This window comes from Xiphophorus maculatus, chromosome 20, assembly GCF_002775205.1.
Source record: "Xiphophorus maculatus strain JP 163 A chromosome 20, X_maculatus-5.0-male, whole genome shotgun sequence".
Lineage (NCBI taxonomy): Eukaryota > Metazoa > Chordata > Actinopteri > Cyprinodontiformes > Poeciliidae > Xiphophorus > Xiphophorus maculatus.
The window spans coordinates 12,843,909-12,866,126 of NC_036462.1; the positions used below are offsets into that span (position 1 = coordinate 12,843,909).

General features: G+C 36.0%; 1 protein-coding gene across 3 annotated transcripts in view; it reads right to left on the reverse strand.

The window, feature by feature from the left end:
- Positions 1-22,218, reverse strand: part of arhgap9 (Rho GTPase activating protein 9) — a 59,021-nt gene that overhangs the window by 18,283 nt on the left and 18,520 nt on the right. For all 3 annotated transcript variants that reach the window (XM_023325196.1, XM_014475939.2, XM_023325195.1), the window contains exons 5-13: positions 18,093-18,359; positions 16,423-16,512; positions 9,033-9,098; positions 5,339-5,485; positions 5,057-5,146; positions 4,280-4,341; positions 3,583-3,670; positions 1,269-1,364; positions 852-950 (exon numbers count right to left, since the gene is read on the reverse strand). In XM_023325196.1, coding sequence (XP_023180964.1) covers positions 852-950; positions 1,269-1,364; positions 3,583-3,670; positions 4,280-4,341; positions 5,057-5,146; positions 5,339-5,485; positions 9,033-9,098; positions 16,423-16,512; positions 18,093-18,359 — 1,005 coding nt within the window. The remainder of the gene's footprint in view (positions 1-851; positions 951-1,268; positions 1,365-3,582; positions 3,671-4,279; positions 4,342-5,056; positions 5,147-5,338; positions 5,486-9,032; positions 9,099-16,422; positions 16,513-18,092; positions 18,360-22,218) is intronic.

Here is a 22,218-nt window from a genome sequence, read left to right on the forward strand (position 1 = left end):
ATGGAGCAGCTCTACATCTGTAGCCAGAAAATCGCTGTGCCCCCAAATTGTCTCCATTTAACATTAAAAAATGATTGTTTCAGAGCCAGAAAGGTTTATTTGCAATAAAACTGCAGCATGAAAAACTAACTGCAACTTTCAATCTCCCAACAACAAGCACAGCCAAGCCTGGGTACAATTTGGAGGTCTGTGCACTTTTCCACATCAGAGACCCCAGCACATATTACTGCAGTAAATATTGGCATGGAAAGAGTGGGCTGATTAATGCAGCTCCTTGGAAAGATTTTATGGGTGCACAATGTGCATCGCACCAGCAGTACCAAAAGTCAAACCATGACTTCTTTTGAGCTCTGTCAAATGTTATGTTGTACCTTTGGCATTAGGCTAGTCCTATTTTAAATTACATATCTGGATGACATTTCCAAAGCCCCTTAATCAAAAGGAGAAACATTTATGTAACTCGCAGGCTTCTGTCTTTAATTTTAATTCACAAGATACCACAAAACACTGGTATTACCTTGTGGTTGTTCAGAACTAAGTTGCTAAAGGAAACAGAACCTAGTAGATGTTTATGAAACCCAAAAACCTGTAGAAACTGAATAAAGCCTAAAAACAATTAAATGACAATCAAATAAATATGTCAATGTATAAACAGGTCTCTAAATATGATCTTATGCTATGACAAGTGAGCACAACCCCTAAGCTGAAGTAGACCTAGAAGTAAGTCTGGATGTGAATGTTAATGTTCCTATACTGAAGCAACTACATTTGTATAACAGGAAACTGTTATAGCCACCAACAGAGAAATGGTGAGTTGGAACTTCATGTTTCTGTGTCTGTGTTTATCTCACCAGCCTGTCGATGACATTCTTGATGGTGTTGTACCACTCTCTGATCAGAGAGTCTGTCTCTGACTGCAGCAGGAACTCGTTGCCGGTGATGGTCCGTAGCTAAAACAGACACAAACAAAATTCTCTAGAAAACAGTGATTTGATTTAAATGACAGAACAGCAATGACAAAAATCCCAGCCAGATTCAGCTACATTTCTCTGGAAAGGAACATTTAAACTGTTTCTTTTTCCTGATTTTAGGTCATTGAAGAATCATCAAGTCACTCTCATTTCCCTCCTGCACAGGTGACCATTTTCTTCCAGGAATTACATTTTTATCTGCTGTCAGAGTGCACAACTTACATTACTTGTGATTATTTTTGTGATTTTTGAATAAATCACCTGAAAATCTCTATTTTCACATGATTAGTGTGTTACCTTGAAGACATTTTTCTTGCTGGACAGGTCGTTGGCCCAGTTCAGCTTTGCTCCTCTTAAATCCACACTGCTCTCTGGACGGCTGTTTCCTGGTTTCTGAGTTTGATTAACATGTAAAAAGAAAAAAAAAATCTGATCTTAATTTTCTCTTGTCTACATTGCCAGAATCAAGCCAATAATCTCCTAATACATGTATTTTTTCTCTTATATTTAAGGGGAAAACTTTTTCTCTTTATCACATATCTATGCTTTTCTCACAACTCCTGCAGTAGAAGAGTCTATCACAAGTTTTATTAGTCTGGAATGTTGATTCTTAACGTCCTGATAACTGAAGATAACATTAATTAGTTTCATATTCATTACGTGTTGTAAAAAGTAAGAAACTTTGAATTTGTGGTACTTTTAATATTCTAATAATGTTGGTGTGAATGAGCATTTAAAAAGGAAGCAAGTGCAGGCTAATACACAGAGAAGAGGCAAATGCACAAGGTACTATTACAGAGTGGACCCAACATCACCATACATGGAGAGAACTAGTAAATAACAGAACTAAAACAAAGACAAAAAGAAACAAAACCAGAGGAACTCAGTAGCTTTACTATGATCTCAGATGTCAACTCTCATGACACGAGACCCAAAGTTATCAGGTTCTAGTTGCAAAGTGAGAAATCAGAAATTAAGCTTAGTGTGCCGGGGGAAAAACAAATTACTACTACAGCTACAACTATATCTTACACATGCAGGGATCATGTGACATTTTAAGATTAAGGTAAGTGAAACTCAAAGTTTCCAAGGAGGAATTCAGACCTCTGCAGACATTGAAGTTGTTCTTTCAACTTGACACTAGAAGTGTAGCAATTACATTTTTGTGGCCAATTCCAATCAATACAGATTTAAGGCAATTATTATTTTTCCTTAAAAACTGTATGAAAAGCAGAGGTGGGGACACCACGCCTGTCTGAGAGAGAAGTTGATGCACAACAAATTTTTTTTACAGTTTTGAAATGACTGTAATTTCAAAAGAAAAGATAAAATGACATTTTGAACTATTGTAAGCTCTTACATTAGCAATTAGCACTATGCGTGTGGTTAGCATTTCTAAAGCAGGACTCTGTAAATTCTGGAGAGCGTTCAAACGTATCTTAATCCTCTAATTTCTAAAAGGCTACCAACCTGTAAGGATCCAGCATGCCCACTGAGAGATACGAGTTAAAGGCAGTAAAAGGACAAAATAAGCTGTTAGATATGGAGTTTTTATGTCTACTAATGAGAAAAAAATATATATTTTTATATTTCCAGATGGAGTGGTGATATGTTTAGGATGTACCCTGCCAATTACCCCCACCAACTCCACAATGACCCTACAAGAATAAGCAGAATAGCCAGTGGACGGATGGAGGGATGGTTTCCTGCTGACTGGACACAGGTCAGGGTTCTTGACAATTGCTAGAATCCCGTCATCAGTGAATATTTTGGTGAATCACTACTTGGAATGCATAATAAATATGTACTAACTAACTCACTTTCTACAAGTTAGAGGAGTGATTCTGCTCCAACCTAATTCAAATAGATCATCTCCTTGGCCTGTTACCAAGTTTTTCAGCTGCTTGATAATGTCACTATATTCAAATGTGGTGTGTTCAAAAGTGGTGACATTTAAAACCTGCAAGATACTCTCCCTTGGGACTGGAACCACCCTGACACAGAGGAGAGATATGAAACATAGAGGTGTGATAATGAAAGATTGTAATCAGGTGTAAGGAGGCAGAATGCAACACTGACTGAATGTAGAACTGACTTTAAAATGGAAAATGAAGTAAAGTTTACAGTGGATATGAGAACTAACTAAACAGGCCACCATTTTACAATATTTTTGTATCTAGGCAACTCTGAAATATAATGTTGTTGAAGCTATGTTATTAATATCTATCTATGTAGACTTGAACAAAAACAAAAAAAACTCCCACTGAGTGGGATTAGGACAATCAAATATAGTGACGGTCTGTCAGTTTGAAAACTGTAACTTCTTAAAATCATGATGGAAGTACCTGACCAACGAATAATTAAATCAAGGCCAACTGGCTAATTGCTGCAATATGCACCCATGTAGGTGTCCTAACAGTCTCTTCAATGCACAGTCTGACTCTGAATTAAAAACAAATGCAACAAAACTGCTTGTGCAAAATGTTCCCAGCAAACTTTGTCTGTTTGTTATTTTAAAAGCAAGGTTTTTTCCTTGTAGTTTTAGTATTCTTGCTGAAAAGATATAGATAAAAACAAAGACAGCAAAACCATATTTTGTCTGAACTCTCACCCAGCTGGACGGTGTCTGAGATTTTGGATCCTTGAAGAAAACCAGACTGTTTCCAACTAACACCACCCAGGAAGGACTCCAGTTTTTTCTGCAAAAACACATTTTTGTTATTCTATATCAACTCTAGATTTTTATTCTTTTTTGTTCCTCTATTTGTCTAGAAATGTTTTGACATCCCAAATACATTCCATTGTTGCTGTGTTCTCTGATGCCAAAGCAGTAGTGGCCAAGCATAATATAGTATGCTGTGTTATAATTACACCCAAATAGCCATATCTCTGGCAGATATATGATTATTTAGGCAATTTTGTATGTAATTTAGCATGGTGTTTGATGTCATGGTATATAAAAGATTTGACTTTCAAAATGATCTCCAAGACATTTGGCCTCCTTTCTATCAACCTAATTTTTATCTCCATCCACAGATTTACTATCAGATTCTGGCTGGGCTGCTTAACATTACCAATAATTTCAAGTCAGGAGAAATATACTGATAAACATGGTCACTGTAATCCTAAGTCTGACAGGGTTTTTAGTAATTTTGCTTAAGTTTAATAAAAAAAAAAATATATTAACTTTTTAAACTGTTTTTAAAATCCCAATTTTTTTTTATCAAAAATTGTGCAAACAGAGGAGAATGTGTCAGGGTTATATCACATTTATCTCAAATGTAAACTTATCCGTAATGCAGCCTCACCTCAGCTTCCTGCCTCCTTCTGCAATCTTTGTCTTGTTCAGGAGGCCTGCCTTTTCCAGCTCCTAGGAAAACATGTCAGAGTTTAATAGGTATGAAAACCTGTAACGTTCATCCTGAAATCCTGAAACACTAACGATAAAACCTAAAATAGGCGGAGATAGCTGGAATTAAAAGAGTGTCTAAAGACATGTTTAAATGTTATGAGTGAAGTTCCTCAGAGAGTTTTTTTCCCTTTCTGTAATATAGTGGCTCCTGAGTGAAGCCATTTAACTTGGCTGTTGCATCATTCAAAAAATAGCAGTAGGGGAGCTGCTGTGAAATCTCCCACTGCGGTATGGCCCCGTTTAGGATGCGAGAGAGTAAATACTGTCTGTGAAGCTATACTGTAAGTGCTCAGTGCAGTATGGGAAGACTTGTTAGTGAGAGAAGGCAACTTTAAATAGATACCCCCAAAAATAATGGTGTATTTTTTATAGACAATATAAAATATCTGTTGTAGTAGTGGATCTGCTCGCTGGCAAGGCAATTATTACTGATCCCCCCTTACAAAGTCTGCAAATACATTCAAACATTGTTGATTTAGAAAGTTTTCTAAGTGCATTACTCTTATATTATTATTATAATAGACAATCGTTAAGACTGCTAAAACTGACCACATTCAGTCAGGCTTCTAGACTGACCTTAGTGTGAAGAGGAAGTGGTTGTTTTGGGAAATTATTGTAGTGAAAACATTTCCCATGAATTTATATCCACAAGCAACATTTTAGGTTTTCTCACCGGTGTGCATCCGTCACTGTCCGGAGAGCTCTCTGGAGAAGGAGGTTCAACAATGATGTTGGCCACATTAGAGGGGGAATCTCTGTGCAGCTGGACCAGAAACAAAAAGTAAAGAGAGCATTACTAGCACTGTTCACTCATATGTGTTTGTGTGCAGAAGGCATTTGGCTTTGTGTGGTAATTACTTGCTAATTAATCGATAATTATTTCCTCTGTGTTAACATCGCACACACAGCTGATGAGAGTGTGAACATGTTTGAGTGTTTGCATGGAGGGCAATACCTTTCCGTTCTCAGACAGGATCATAGACTGCGCGTGGCAGAACTGCTGCTTGGCATCATGCTGGGATCCAGAGTTACGGCACTGTTCTTCTGTATTTGTTAACGCAGATGTGCTCAGCGTGTCGGAGGAGACGCCTCGCTCAATGTTCTTTACCAGCAAATGGTTAATGCCATGTAAAAGACAGAACGAAAATATGAAAGAACCAACAAAGAAATACAAACAGGTGAGTCAATGCAAGTGGTTTAAAAATATGTTATGGTGCTGTGAAGATTTACTTGGCTCCCTTTTGTTCACATTTAAACATTTCAGATCATCAAAGAAATACTAATATCAGACAAACAAAAATAGAGCACTCTTCTTTGTAGGGCTGGTTTCATCCAGCCACACTGGAGGGTTTTCATTTTTAGGGTCATAAGACAGCATCTCTTTTGGACTTAAGTCCAGACTTAATGTTAAGCAAACACAAAGCCATTATTTGTGTTATCCATCCAGAGGTCAACTTTCTGGTGTGTTTTCAATCACTGTCCTGTTGCAAAATAAAAGTGAGTTTGACATTCCTTTTCAATTTTCTGATGGAGAGCAAAATTCTTGCTTTCATCAATTATGGCAGCAGTTCCTTCAGGTCTGGCATCAGCAAAGCAGCATAAGCTGCACACCACCACCATGTTTGAATATATGAATAAATGAACACTGTGCACACCAGCATATTCCACTTTCTCTTAAGGTACCGAGGATGATGATAATGTATTTTTGCCAAATGTGGGATAGAGCACTTTGTTTCTTTTGATCATCAGTGGATTTGCAATTTTTACAGAATATCTATGCATGCTGTTTATGACATTGTTGTCCTACTGCTAGCATAAAAGGTTCAAGTTTTGTGGTACAACTGTGATCGGGCAATGGGATCAGAAAGAGCTGGTGCAAACTAACCCAGACTGATTGCTTTTGGTAAATAAAAGAAGACAAAAAACTTAATTGTAAAATGGATGCTCTGAGCATTTAACAATAGTTAACTGGTTTTTTTGTTGTTGGTTTTTTTTTTCACTAAAATGCTCAAATAAAATTTTTGGTGAAAAATTTCCCAGTAAAAATAAACTATGGGATGTAAATGGACTGCACTTTATCTGTTCTGAACAGATTGCTACTCCTCTAATTTGTTTTAGAAAACCCTCTCAGTTCTCTGAGTAAAATCTAAAATCTGATCTGAAAATTTCTAAACATATATAAAATGCAATTATTTTAAATGCAGAATAGTCATAGATACAGCCCCGTGTAAGAACATATAACTGTGTGAAAAGCTTCTACTTTTTGTGCATCTAAAGCCTTATTAAAGTTCCCAATCTCCGGAACCCAGTTAGAACAATCAGCCTAAAGATCCCAACTGATGTTTGCATCTCTTCATACAGAGAGGATTAACTCTCAGAGCCAAATCTGCTGCTTTGCAAAGAGCAGGCCTTTAAAAAGGGCTTTAAAGCAAGAGCACCCACACCCCACTGTGACGCAACATGTTGCAGTAGAAACTGCTTGAGTAACAGCCTTTCTTTTAAACCAGGAGTTGCTGTTTCACCACCTTATATGCATAAATGCTGATCACTGAGAATCAAATGAGCATAGCTGGCTTTACATTAATGTTCTCTACAGTAAAACAGCCGAGGTGCAGGTTTTGGAAATCTAAAAGACTTTTTTGATATTCAAGAGAAGAATTTTAGGCTCCTTAAGCATGAACAAGGCAATTAGGACTACTGACAGAGCCAGGCATGCAAACAAAAAAGGAAACAACTTGATGACTTGCCAGCTAAGGTAACCACTATATTCACAAATGTGTGAAGGAGATTGACTCTCTACGCATGGTAGCCACAAATTAATGTGTTCATGAGTGGGGCTTGTATTTTTGAGAACTTTGAACTGAATAATTGTTTTCAAAATGAGGAACACTGAGGGAATTTTTAAGTTATTTTGATGTATCTTAAAAAGCTGCGCTTTTTGGGGTAAACAACACTGCCTCATTTTTTTTTGTCTTTTTCTTTATGGACAGAAAATGAAGCAAAAACACAGAGAGAAGCTGCAGCTTTGGAGTCTTCTCAATAACATGGGTTGTCTGTATATCTTTAGAATTGTCAAGAAAAGGTGCAACGAATGAGTGCTTTTGTCAAAGGCAACTTCAACTTTCAATTATTTTTTGTCATTTTCACTACTACTGTGAGTTTTCAATTGTGCAACAACAGTTTCAAAGCCCAAAATAGAATACAATTTTCTCTCATGGCAAATTCCATCTCTGTTAACTTGAAGGTAATAAGACGATGACCACAGATACCAATGTAGTCCAAATGGATACTTTCAGTCCAAATTTTATTTTCTGTTAGTGAAGATATTTAAATATTTGGGAGCAGCTATTTAGGAAAATCAGCTATTATAAAAATACACGTTGAAGACACCAGATGAGAATAAAATGTATCCGACAATAACAATATGTTTATTTGCTAAATGGCACAAGAAAGAAAGAAATCAGAAGTTTACATACAGTTCTTCAGTATTTGGTAGCACTTCATTTGAACTGTTTTATTTGGGTCAAGTCTTTATGGTTTCCATCAACAAACTAGTTAGCTGGAGTTCTGGACCGTTCCTCCTGACAGAATTGGTGTAACTGAGTCAGGTTTATATGCCTCCTCACTCACACATTCCTTTTCACATCTGCTCACAAACTCTCCATAAGCTTGTGATCAAGGCTTTGTGCTGGCCACTCCAAAAACACTGACTTTGTTGTCCATAAGCTACTTTGTAATCACACTGGCTGTATGCTTAGGGTAATTGTCCATTTGAAAGACCAATCTATGCCTAGGTTTTTACTTCCTACTCTGTCTTTTGATATAGCTTCAATATTTTCACATCAAAACAGCTGCACACCATGATGCTGCCACCCCTATATTTTTCAGTTAGGATGTTACAAGCGTCCCCCTTTTTTCCCCAAAATGTAGCGATGCTCTATTTAATTCAAACATTTTAGTTATCCCCAGAAGGGCAGTTAAAGGACGCACAATAAAATATGGTATTGTGGTAAAACATTTTCTCTTTAGTTTCATAAGACCACTGGACATGTCTCCAAAAATGAAGGTCTCTGTCCATGTGTGTATGTTTTATTCTTTCTTTTGGAGTAATGGGTTCTTCCTCAATGCCAGTACAGGACAGTTTGGATAATGACTCTGTCTTAACAGCTTCAGCAGCAGTTTTTCCTTATTGCTTAAGGAGAAAGTAAGAATTTTGTTGACCACAATAATAGCTAAATCTGTGACATATTTTCTCTCTCGTGATTGAGGAATTTAGCAAATAGAAATAACTTTTGTAATTTTAATTGACTTAAAACAAGAGACGTTTGGCATGATCTAATGTCAGACAGTGAGAAAAAAATCTGTACATGTCTTTTAAATTGAGTACTGAACTGAGTTTAGAAGTAGCTCTTGCTATGGATGAACTAGCACAACACTGATTATCAGGCAGGATTTTATCTAGTGGGAAGCAAAGTCACTGAAGTTATTTTGATGTCTTGCTTTGTTAGGCAAAAGCATCCAGTTGTTCAGGGAAAATATGTAAAACTAGAACAGGGAGCTGTTGTCTTTGACATTTTGTTCCAAGGTTGTAGCCATAACTTTAAATGCCCTCTGATGCTAAAAGTGCAGCAGATAGAGAAAAATCGTACCTGCTTCGTCTGCCAGCTGCTGTCAGTATTCCTCTGGTGGCTGCCAAAGACATAATCAGGCGACAACTGAAAAGAAAGACGGAAAGTCAGAAGGACAAGGACTGAAAACAAAGATTAACAGCTGCTATGTTTACTGTACTTCATTACATTTACTGTAATTCATTTCCTCTGAAACTGACAGCAAGGGAATAAAGTCATCTAATCTTCAGTTCCTTTTTGTCAGTTTCTGTAAAAATTAAAGTTGCAAAGACTTGTGTGTTTTATATTTTTGTGAAAATCAGGATGCTGACAAATTTAAGCTCAGATCAGATATGAGTCTAAACTCATACCACCTCTTAAAACTACCTCTCTGGGCTGCCAACATACTGCCAGTTATGACTAATATAACCCAGCCCAAGAGTTCACACACAGACACCAACTCGTTTGTACTCATCTGAAGTTAATGAGAGGAAGTAACTGAGCTGTGAGAGAGCAAAGCTCTTTTTCTAACTCAAAATTGTTGCTCTCAGGCTTTTCTGTTCAGCTACAGAGGAACGGTGTCAGCAACTATTGCCCCAATCATAAAAACCCAATATGAGAAAACGATATTTCCAAAGCAATCAAGTCAAGCAGATTGAATCCAACTCAGTATGCAGAACACATCATGTGCTGCCAGTAAAACCCAGTAAGCGCGGAGCAAAACCAGCAATAACACAAAGAAGAAAACTCACAGCAAAGGTGCTCATTATGACTGCTCAGCTGCTCGCACAGCTCAGGCCAATTTGAGTTCCCAGTGGCTTGTTATCTGTCGACTTTACCTCCTTGGCCTCCTGTGGTTCATATCATGACAGCCCTTTTGTCCAAGTGCTGAATGTAAAAGACCCATGCACCTCTTCTCTGCGTACCAGTTCAAATCTACTTCCCCATTCAAGAGGGAAGCTGCCTTTATCAGCCCACACAGTCAGTCTCGTGTATAACAGCACATCAGGAAGGTGTGTGCTCAACTGAATCATCACAGCAAGTTAACATTGCCACATTTACCACTGTCCAACTATTTCTGCCTGCATGAGCTATAAAATACAACTCAGATGCTTTACTTTATAGAAAGAGAAAAAAGCTGATTGTAATTTAAGCTTCAACCTTTAACTGATAGGGAAAACCAAAAGAAGTATCTATATGTTGCATTAGTAGTTCTCAGGAATGAATTTAACTTCCTGTTATAGAGCAGATTCAAAAACTGGGTCTTCAACCAGTTCTGTGTTTAATCAGTTTTTCTATTTTCTGAAAAGGCTTTAAGTTTTATGTGTCCTGTTAGTAGGAATAGTTCAGCACAGGCAAAATCACACTAAGTTTGAATGCATCAAACTGACTGACTAAGTGCTGTAACCTTTATCTCTGAGCTGACATTGAAATGTTGAGATACAGGTTTCACACAAAGGAGATTTTAAATGCTATAAGCATTTTACTGTATAGATAGATAGATAGATAGATAGATAGATAGATAGATAGATAGATAGATAGATAGATAGATAGATAGATAGATAGATAGATAGATAGATAGATAGATAGATAGATAGATAGATAGATAGATAGATAGATAGATAGATAGATAGATAGATAGATAGATAGATAGATAGATAGATAGATAGATAGATAGATAGATAGATAGATAGATAGGATAGATAGATAGATAGATAGTAGATAGATAGATAGATAGATAGATAGATAGATAGATAGATAGATAGATAGCTAGATAGATAGATAGATAGATAGATAGATGATAGATAGATAGATAGATAGATAGATAGATAGATAGATAGATAGATAGATAGATAGATAGATAGATAGCTAGATAGATAGATAGATAGATAGATAGATAGATAGATAGATAGATAGATAGATAGATAGATAGATAGATAGATAGATAGATAGATAGATAGATAGATAGATAGATAGATAGATAGATAGATAGATATTTCTGATGCAATGCAGTAGCTTGAAGGATGAAAAAGCTGGACTTTCTGAAACAATTTATTTTCCAGTTCAATGTTTGGAACATCAATAGCTTAAACTAAGGTCATGTAAGTGTGTTTGGCACTTTAATAAAAAACAAACAAAATTAATTAACAGAAAATGCTGATAATTATGGTTACATTAACATAATTAAAAACAAACATTTTACATTATTTTACTGTTTAGATTATGATACATAAATATATAAAATATATATATAACAAACAGATGCCCAGAATATTATGCTTTTTTCTCATTCAACAACACAGATTTGATTGCTGATTGCTTGTTAATTTCCTGTTTGCTCAGTTAGCCAAACTCAGTTAGCTTGCTAAAATAGGTTTTACTATAACTACAGTGATAAGTGGCGCTCCTTTAGTTTCCACACCCCGGATGTTTGGGCTTTTTGTGATTAAAAGTGTTTCTATACATGCCAGATGTGATGCTGCAGATAAGCAGCAACATGTGGAGGAGGGGCACTTATATTTACTACATCTGGAGATAACTTCAGTGACTCCTGTACTTTCTCTGGGACTGCCTTAAAAGGACATTATTTTTTGCAGTTTGAAAACTATTATTTCTAAAATCTTAATGAGTCTTGAAGTAAGTAACTGGACCATGATGACTGGGAGGCAGAAGAGGCAATTAAAAAAAAAAACAGAAAAGAGAAAGTTAATAATGATAAATAATTTTTTGGCTGGTCTATATCATATTTTGTTCAGTAATTCAACAAAAACACTGCCTTATTTTAATACGTAGAATAAAAGGATCCAAATGAGTTTTATTAAAAACACTAAGCAGTTCTGTGCAGTTTATGTGCAAATACCACCTGCTCCCATCTACTCTACCCAGCATGCCTCAAACTAAGCTGACACAGGTGTGCAACCACATTTCAGGGTAAGTGGAAACTAGAAAACAAGCAAGCAGAGCAGTTAAACGTGTGCAGGAGAGGGACGGGTAAATGTCATAAACAGCTTCTAAAGACAGCTTTCCAACAAAATCAACATAACTTCACTGAACAAAAAATAATAGCACTAAATAAAATCTTTAATGTCAGATAAATTAGCATGTTTGAAGAACATCTGAAGTCTGCACCTTTGATTATAGTTCATTAGGATGGATTAATTTTCTAGTTGAACAACTATCCTCATTTCATTTACTTATTTACAGATGGCTTGATGTTCGCCTCCAGAATTATTATGAATTCTTTGTTTTATCCAATGTTTCGTCCACTTTGCTTTACTAAACTGTTTCTTCCACTTCGCTGGAGGCAACAATAGGCCCAAATATAACTGAGCCATCATTATAAAGTCTAGCTAAAGATGTTCCTCTCTTTCTCTCATTCCACAGGACTTATTTCCAACACACATAACCCTTGCCTACAGTATATGATCACTGGGAAACCTCTCTTGGATGGAAAAAATATATTCTACTGATGGTTTTACTATTTAGCAATTATGCTGGAGTTACTTAAAAGATAGAATATATTCCAAACTCTAGAGTTTCTTTAATCATCATAAAGGCTATTTTTCAGTTAGCAGTTCTGTTATTATAATAATACCACATGGATTCTTTGCAGAACCAGACAAAGTGCATATTAATACCAAAAAGGAGTTAAAGGCACAGTTTGACTTCAACAACGTCTTCTAGAAGTAGCTTTCTTTACTCCCCCCCTTTTCCACTGAATCTTAAACTGACCGATTCAATTTAAGAATCGGTCACATAGGGAGATATCAACTAAGGTAGAGAGGTGTTACTTCTGGTTTTACCATGAAAATTTGGGGTGAAGCATCATAAAGGAAAATGCTAAATATTTCAATTGGAACAATTTTGGCATTACTTTATACAATATAACTGTTTAAAGTTTCATTACTGAAAGTCACAGCCTTTAAATTTTATGAGAAAAAGCTGTTTCCTGCTAACAGCATTCTCAAAAAGCTGTGAGCTACCATAGCAACAAGTCACGCAACGCTCAACATCAGCAAACAGAACTGACAGCAGCAGCGGTGAAAATTCACACAACAGCAGACTGAGTTTTAGGGTAGAATATTGGAAACACACTTTTAGAGATGTTAATTAATCTAGCATACGTGCTTTTGGACTGTAGGAGGAAGTCTGAAGTCTAAAATCCCTCATATAGACAAAGAAACATACAAACTTCTCAAACAAAAACCCTGGGTGAGATTTAAACCTACAACTCTTTAGCTATGAGTTTACTTTGTGAGTAAGCAACCAAGTTTCTTCCTAATGTTGAAGGAAAATTTACATTAGATTCTTAACATCATAACAAATGTTGTCACCTTCTCTTTATTAATGACCATATCCAAACGAAACCCATTACATAAATGGTGAATTTCTAAAAACTTAATTAAAAGCTCTAAATCCCTTCAGTATTTAAACTTTTTAATTTGCGCCTTTACGTCAATCAGTTGGTTTGTACAAATCAAACAAAGCAACCCGATCTCGACTGCAGTTGTCAGTGAAGTTTTATGCTCTTTGAAGATCAATTCATCCTCTACTCGGTTCAGCCCAGGATCATCTATAAGTCAAGCTGAAAGCTAGCACAGATGAGCTGATTAAGAAGTCAAAGCAAAAAATGTTGCAAAGATATTTCCATAGATAAAAATCTAGACTTGAGAGCACTCCATGTTGGCACGTTATATGGGTCATTCTGGTTGTAACACCTGGTTCACAAACCCATGAGGTATGCAGTACGTACTACACGTCATGTATCACAGAATAAATAGCGACACATATAGGTCAGCAGAACTGAAGTTGACTTGATGGGGGGAACCACTGCTTTGATCATCTGTGCACTTTTCTTGATGAACAACATTAAATTTGAAACACTGATGCAATGCTGAGGCAAGGCACCATTCAGACGCAAAATGCTTATCTCTGGCAATCTGGATCATGCAGCTTGTGTTGATTTACGTCGCAGACGTCATCACAGATTTGGTGAATGGATCAATTTCCGTCATGGGCTGCCTTCTTCAAGCATTTAAAATTATAGATTAATCAGTACAAACACACATAAGCTTAACTGCGAGATAAAACCCTTTGTTATCAAGATGTTCAGTTTTACAACAATGGGAAGTTTGGGGTAAATGGTTTAAATTTGCTTTGAGGATGTAGTTTTAAAATACTCAACTAGTCTTCCTGTATGTGGCTCTAAAGGCTCTGACTCCTTTTCACCAGTCCAGATCGCATTAGGCTGTTATAATGCATGACGATGATGAGCTCCCCACGCTCTAACCAAAAAACTTAATGTTGAAAAATCTGTCAGCGGGCAGTAAAAGGCCATCTAGAAATTTCTAATTTCTCTTTTTTTTCTCTCTTTGCTTCTGAGCTGGTGTTGAAACACAAACACAAAAGAGTCTATGTGTGTGTGTCAGTGGTTTGTGCTGTTTCGGTTTACAGATGACAGAGCACAGCTACTTGCACTTAAACATGTTGTGCAAGATTATTATTATTATTTTGTAATGTTTGCTCTCTGGGAAGAGTACTAAGTTAGCAAATAAAAAGCCAAGAGACTTTTCCAGAGAGTCAAATTAATTATCATTAAAGATTAATGTATATCTTCACTGTACTGACTCACTTGGTAAACAAATAAACACATTTTCTTATTATAGCAAACATCCTTGTGACGAGTAGCTTTGATTCAACTAATTAAAAGGCATTTTGAGGGCTTATAAAAAGTAAACAGCTGGTGGAAAATGTAACATAATATAAATAGATAACAAAACATCTTACTAAAGCCTATCTCTTGTTAAAAAGAAAAACATAAAAACAATATGAATGCCAAATTAAAATAACCACCATTCGCAATTATACAGTACATACTACTAATAAAGCAAAATTCTTTCGATAAATGAATCTTTTAGTGAAGGTTCTTAATCTCATAAGATCAGGACGTATATACTATATTATTATTGGCACCCCTTGGCACTCCTTTGGCCAATAAGAGCGATTGTGTTCAAATCATCCAGAGTCCTAGCTCTTTTCTTGTATGCTTTTTCTTAAGATTACACAGGTGTTTCATTGGATTTGGGTCTGGTGGGCTGAAGGTAGGGGACAGAGTTATCAACCAGATAAAGAGACTTCAGACATGCATAATTTCCTTTTGATTTGAATACTCAAAGCTGAGGCCATCACAGATCAAATCAACCAGACTTCGACAATTAGTAGCAAAGAAATCTACAGAGGAAGTGCATTCCTAATGCAACTATAAATGAGAGATTTTTCAAGTTTTTGACGTGTCATGTTCACATTCAACTAAGCATTTGTTTGTAAAAATATGAATGCTTTCAGACTACCTTGCAAAAATGTTCGGTCTTAGTCTTGTTTGACGACAGCACACGGTTTCAATAAAAATCCTACAGGCTTTAAGTTAATTTCATATATTTACATATGCAAGGGTAGAACAGAGAAGTTCTTTTTTTATCAATGGTATGTCGAAAAATCTCATGTCCAGACCTTGAAATCTACTTTCCTCCCATGTTTAGATACATCCCTGCTTCTACACAAATGAATCAAATGACTGACTAATCACCAGGCCTCTGCAGAGCTAAAACTTGCTGATATGATTTAGGTACGTTGGAGAAGGAAAGTACCTAAAAGTGGAGGAAAGGAAGCTCTTGAGGACTGGAGTTTGGCATCCTTGGTTTAAAAGTTGTTATGGGAAAGTTACTGAAATGTTGAAAATGCTCCTCTTTGTTCACTAAAGTTTATGAAAATATTTTCATCATTTATTTTTTCTCCATACTGTGCATGGGAAGTAGTAGCTATTTCCTTGCAGCCATTTCCAGATTTATGTATATTAGCAAACGTCCAGGGAATATTATCTTGTCTTTTCCATTTTGAAGAGTAATTGGCATTAGTATAACATCATATATATACCCTCTTTAAATGCTCACATAATGAAAAAAAAACATTAACCAAATTAGTCTAAATACATTTTAGGATTTCTGCAACATCCTTAAGTGGTGCAAATAATTTTGGAGGCTGCTGAGAATATATAACTTTAGTCTGAAACTCTTATAACCATTCACTTAGAGATTCAGTTTAATCTCCAATTGTAAATTCATGTTCTCTCCACAACTCAAATCAACACCTGAGAAAGAAATAGGTTTCTAAACATCGACAGACGAAGAGAATGAGGAAACATTTTTGCCTTTTGTTTAAACTGAAACATGCTTACGTGCGGATAAACCAAATGCAGTCATTCCACAGCACATGTTCTTTCCACTTAAGCCACAGCAGCTGACTCATTAAAACGCAAACAATCCTTACATTTCAAGTATTAAAACTACTGAGCTATTGCAGATAAATCTACTGAATTGCACATAACTGGTTCAGTTACATTTGATCCACTTTTACAAGGTGGTAGAGTATTTACTTTGTGCATAGTTCCATTGCCCGTCTTAGATAGGGGTAGTGACAGATGGCTGGTGTCCCGGGGTAACGTCTGAGCCTGTGCTGGACTGCCCTGCATAAGACAAACACACACAAATCTTAAAACATGGATTATCTTCTTTAAATATAACTGTTGATTTTATTTTTAAATTAATCATTGGCTTGACACCAATAATCTTACTTGCTAAAACTTTTGAATAAACTGAATTTTTTTCTAATTGACTCAAAAGTCTTTTTGGTTCATTTGGAGAACTATTACTTGGTGGACTTTGTTTCCTCCAGGCAGTGACCTGCAAAATGTTTTAAAAGCTAAACAGCCACAAATGCCCCACCTACATCACAGTTTAAATAAATTATTATGATACCACGAAGAAGGAAGTAGTCAAAAAAGGATCCAAGTTTTTAGAGAAATAAAGCACAATGACGTCAAAAAACCTCACTGTATCTGTTTACTCACCTGCATGACCAACACCACGGATGAAGAAAGTTGCGTACTATACATTACCCAGCGAAATAATTTATAGCTCTTTTAAGTTTTTACATTTAGTCTCTAACAACCACAAACCTGAAGAAGTTTCATAGGGATTTTTGCAGTAGACCAACACAAAGTGGTGCAAAGTTACGTTGGGGAAGAAAAAACATAAACTACAAAGCAAAATTATGTACTCCACATTTACATTCAGCACCTTCTACATTTTTTTTTACCCCTTAATAAAATACAGTGAAACATGTTGCCTTTAAAAGTCGGTTCATTAGTAGAGAGTCCACGCGTGTAATTTAATCTCAGAATAGATCCAGATGTTCTGGGAAGGCCTCAGAAGTTTACTTGAGAACATCAGTGAGTAAACAGCATCATCAAGATCACAGAACAAACCAGACATGGAAAAAGTTGTGGAAAAGTTTAAATCGATTTAACACAGCAAGCATGTAAAATAACGTGCTCAGATCACGAGACCAAAATTGCAACTTTAAACCAACATACAAATCTAAATGAAACTATTACCCATGCCAAATGGTAACAATGCTGCTTGCAGCATGATGCTATAGAAATGGGAATTATTCCAGCAGCACAGGGAAGTTTGTCAGAGTTGATAGAAAGATTGGTGTAGCTAAAAACAGAGCAATCCTTAACTTGTTGCAGGCTGCAAAAAAGTTGAGCACACTGCTGTGGTGGAAGTTCAACTTTCAACAAGACAATGCAAATACGCAAAACGTGTTTTTCAGGGGATTTTTTAAAATGGCAAATACATTTTTTAAAAAGTAATTAACTAATATTAAACATTAAAAAGGAAAGCAAGTTTGAAGCCATATGTCAAGCTCAAAGTTATATAGGAGTCTCACCTTAAGAACTAGACCATTTCAATAAAAAAAAACTAGATCTTTAAATCCTGTGCCCTAGTAAAACGAGAAAATACCATAGAGGCTTATACGCGCAGACTTGTGTGACTGAAAATGTCCCCATTTGTGTTGATACAGGCAAGCCATAGAAACCTGGAAATGAGCCTAGCCTTTTATTCCATACCATGACCTCCACTACACTCTCCTTTAAGAGAAGACACTTTCATCTGGCTCAGAACCTGCCAACCTTTTCACACTTTAAGACCCATTCAGCAGCAGAAGGAAAGAAAAGGGTTCAGAGGGAACAGAAAGTACCTGCTGTGTTGGACTCTTATTGGTGCACTGAGAACGAGACCGGCGAGGAGGTTTCCATGACCTCTCCTTGGTAATGCTATTGACATAATAGCATCTACCTGTGCCTGGATCGGAATACTGTTCCCACAGGTCCATGATCTGAAGAGGTTGCTGACTCACAGCCGGGATGGGGGGCTCCTGTTGGGACAGACGCTTCTCCGGCTGCATTTCAGCATAAATAGGGGAGTCCTGCCAGGAGAGCTGGGACATGTAGGCCTCAGTAGGGACCTTGGATGAAAATAAAATACATATAAATTCATTAGATGTTAAGTGGCAACTTTATATTCCAAAAATACCACACTTCTTGTGGACTATTTTCTGCTACAGATAAAAAAGGAGTGATGCTTCTATTAGTTTTTCTCACTGTATCTCCTGTTTACATGTTTTGCCCCATACATCATGTACACAATAACAACTGCACAAACTGAAAAAAAGATTAATGGTTTAAACATAAAAAGTAAATTTAGTACGCAAAACATGAGCAAACAACACAAACCATAAATAACATTGGACAGGACTCGCCCACTTTACATAAATAAATGGACTTTGGATTAACACAGAGCTTACAGAAATACGTGCTCACCAGCAGCAAGCGCTACAAGGGATCAAGATCCATAAATCCAAAAGCTGACAGACTAACTTGCTGATCGGTCCTAGTTATGTAACCCAATCTTTAGATTGTAAATAGTCCATGGGTGTAATAGAAATTATTTTAAACCTTACAGTTAAATGCAAACATATTGATACCTCTTAAACTTTTCATACTTTGTAATTTAATGGCAATTTAGGCAATGATAAATCACATACTAAAATATAAATATAACATCAAAGCAAAAGTAGTCAAAATAACTAGGGGATTTTTCAAGGTAGTTGGTTGCAGTGTATTTATTTAATGCATAATTATAAGCATAACTATATTTCTATGGCAAAAAAGTAGGTTCTCTTTAAAATTACAAACATTCCCATATTATGTATATGCACCCTACATAATATGAGCCATTTTGCTTTCACTAGTACATAATATGAGTATGTTATAAGTTAAAGTAATACCTAATGTCTGTAAGTCAAATTTGTTGTATGTGCACACAACATTGTCAAATAAAGCTGATTCTGATGTTAAGGGAAGTGTAAAGTTCTTTCAAAGCTTTGACATGCAGATCAAAATTTCAGGGTTATATCTTCCACTGAGAAGACCCCACTGATCCACACAAAGATGTCTGTGTGTGTGATGCTTATGTATAAAAGGATCTGAGTGTACTTCACACAAGATGGCAGCACAGCTTTCAGTCACCTGATGCATCTGGACTCACAGCTTTCCTTGGTTTACCTCAGTGGTTGCATCAAAACCAGCTAACTGTCAACAGGGTAAAACAGGTCTGTGTCTGAAAATCCGAAGGATTTAACCACTCAAACTTGAACCAGAAGATTACCCAAATGGTCTGGTTCAAGTTTACTCTCCGTATCCATAATCAAAACCAAACATGGAGAAGCAGAATTCAGTTTTATTTTTCCACTTCTCTGGAACAATTTTCCAGAAAACTGCACAACTGCTGAAACCTTGATTTCCTTTAAATCAAGACTAAATGCCCATTTATTTAGAGCTGCCTTTGATTTGTAATAAGTGAAACATTGATTAATTCTAGACTGAAATACATTTTTATAGTACTTCTCTTTATTTTACCACTGTAATGTAAAGTTGTTATTTAGGTTTATTGTGTTATGTTGTTGTTGAAGTGTGCTACATAAATACACTTGATGTGACTCAATTAGCCTTGTTACACAAAGAATTCTTGTGTAACAAAACCTACCATACTTCAAGCAAAATAAGACGTATTATAACCCATGCAGTTTAGAGTGTTAAATACATCAATTTAAATCATATAAAATTTCTACTTTTACAAATGAGACAACTGGCATTACTGAGTATTTCCCCCATTTTGCAAATTAAAATATATTTCTTTCAGTATTGTACCTCTGTAAATATTTTATTAAACATTTCCAAACAGCACAAAGCATTTAGTTATAAAAAGAAATATATAAACCTTAGTAATATAGTTTATTACTGATTTATATAATAAACTATAAATAATATAAATCTAAAGTGTTTTTTGGTTTTGTAAAAATGTTCCCTAAAGTCTAAATTCATAAATAAATAAAATATTTGCCTAACATAACTTTAAGAATCTTCTAAGAAAACTTTAATGAACTATGAATATTGGATAAAACTAGCCTGAAGTTGCATTGTTGTACTGAGTCCTTTTTCTCTGAGAAACTTGCTTCATTGAAGATTTTTTTCCATCTTTGGGGGCAGACGGACAACTAACTGCTGTAATCGAGCTCAGACTCAGTCTGTTTCTCTGCTTTGTTTTTTTTAACCACTATCAAGGAGAGCTCACATAAATATGTGGGATCAAATGAAAGAAGCTGTCCTAAAGTTTCTCCTTCACACAAACCCAGAAATGAGTCAGTGTTGGTATGAAAATCTTCACCTGAAGGCCCTGGTCAGAGGTCGCTTTCAAAATGTTTTCTTGATGACTGAAGGGCGACTGGCTTCAGGTTTCCACTGACAAGACAAATTGATTTTTCACTCACTCCAGCTGTGCCCATGTCTACTTCTTCACAGAAAAATAGAAACAAAAATCCTGAATCAAGTTGGACGAATCTCCCACTATGACTAACTTAACACCGTTTGATCAAGCAAGTGGATTATTTTCTCTTCAGTAAGTCCTTTTCCACTGCTATACTTTCCTTTCTGAAAATGGTGCTGTTGTATGTTTCCGCTCTTTTCTCAGGCTCATCAAAGGCTGTTTATTTATATGAAAATGCAACATTATATAAAAGGTAAACAATGGAAATTTACTCAAGTTGTTTACTTGGTCTGGCTAATGAAATTAGGTTGAAATAAAACTAATTTTGTTTGAACTTGACGCCTATTTGAATACATTTTAATAGATTGTATTCAGTTAATCATGTAACCTGCAATTAGCATATTCCACAGTTATTAGCACCAATAGAAAATATATGTATAAAGGCTTTTTAAATAAACAGCTTTGGAGTGTCAAAGAACCAAAGAAGCCACTTTTCAGTGAGCTTTGAACATGTCTTTTACTTCCCCTTTATCTTGCTCCTCACTGTACAAGGTAATAGGATAAATTTAGGTTTCCATCCAGCTTTGTTTTTCATAGTACTAGATATTTTAAGCTTTTCTGATAACATGCTGACTGTAGACACATGTTTTAGTCAGAAGAGGTGTTGTTGTAGCCTTTACCTGACTTAGAAGGGCCACATACAGTATATGTAACTTTAATTATATTGTCTTTTCCATTTTCTGAATATGAGATTTTGTTGCACAGCAAATGTAGGAGGTCAATTAAAAAAATTATTTTTCAAAATGTTCATAATGAGATTATGCTGCTGCTTCAACAATAACACATTGTAAGGTTTCAGAATATCAAATTTGTATTTTGACATCTTTTAAACTCAACAACTGAGTCCTCAGTGATGAGGAAAGTTATATCTGTTTTGAAATTCATCATCATAGGCAGGGAAATATCAGAGTTACATTTGGTCAGGGAGAGTTTTCAAAATAGCATGGAGTTATAATCCTGCTTACTAAAGTCTCAAATAAAGAGGGCTTTTAGAGATGAGAGATAGAAGAGACAAAAAGGGTCAGGGAAGAGGAAATGGGAGTGATAAAAAAAAGAGCACAGTCATTTCCACTGAGATCACATCTATCTATAATCTGAGGTCTCAGTTCAGTAGAGATTAAACTCCACAGTTTGGGAGACTCAGCAGTTGTAGTTTCCCTCGGCTGACAGAAGCATAACCTTGGATTTCTTTCACCAGCGGCCATGTGTAATCCCCTCTGATGTAATGTAGGGGAAGCTCTGGCGTCACGACAATGCTAACTTGATTGCTTCTCCAAAAGGATTATTAAGAACAAGCCCAAGTGTAAATCAATTTCAGCCTCTGGTGCTGGTTCTGAGCCCAGGCACTGTGCAGAATTCAGTCATGACGAATTCAATTTTCTTTCCTCTTGCTCTATATTTGTTACTTTTATTTAAATACTCTGCTCAGAACAAACAAG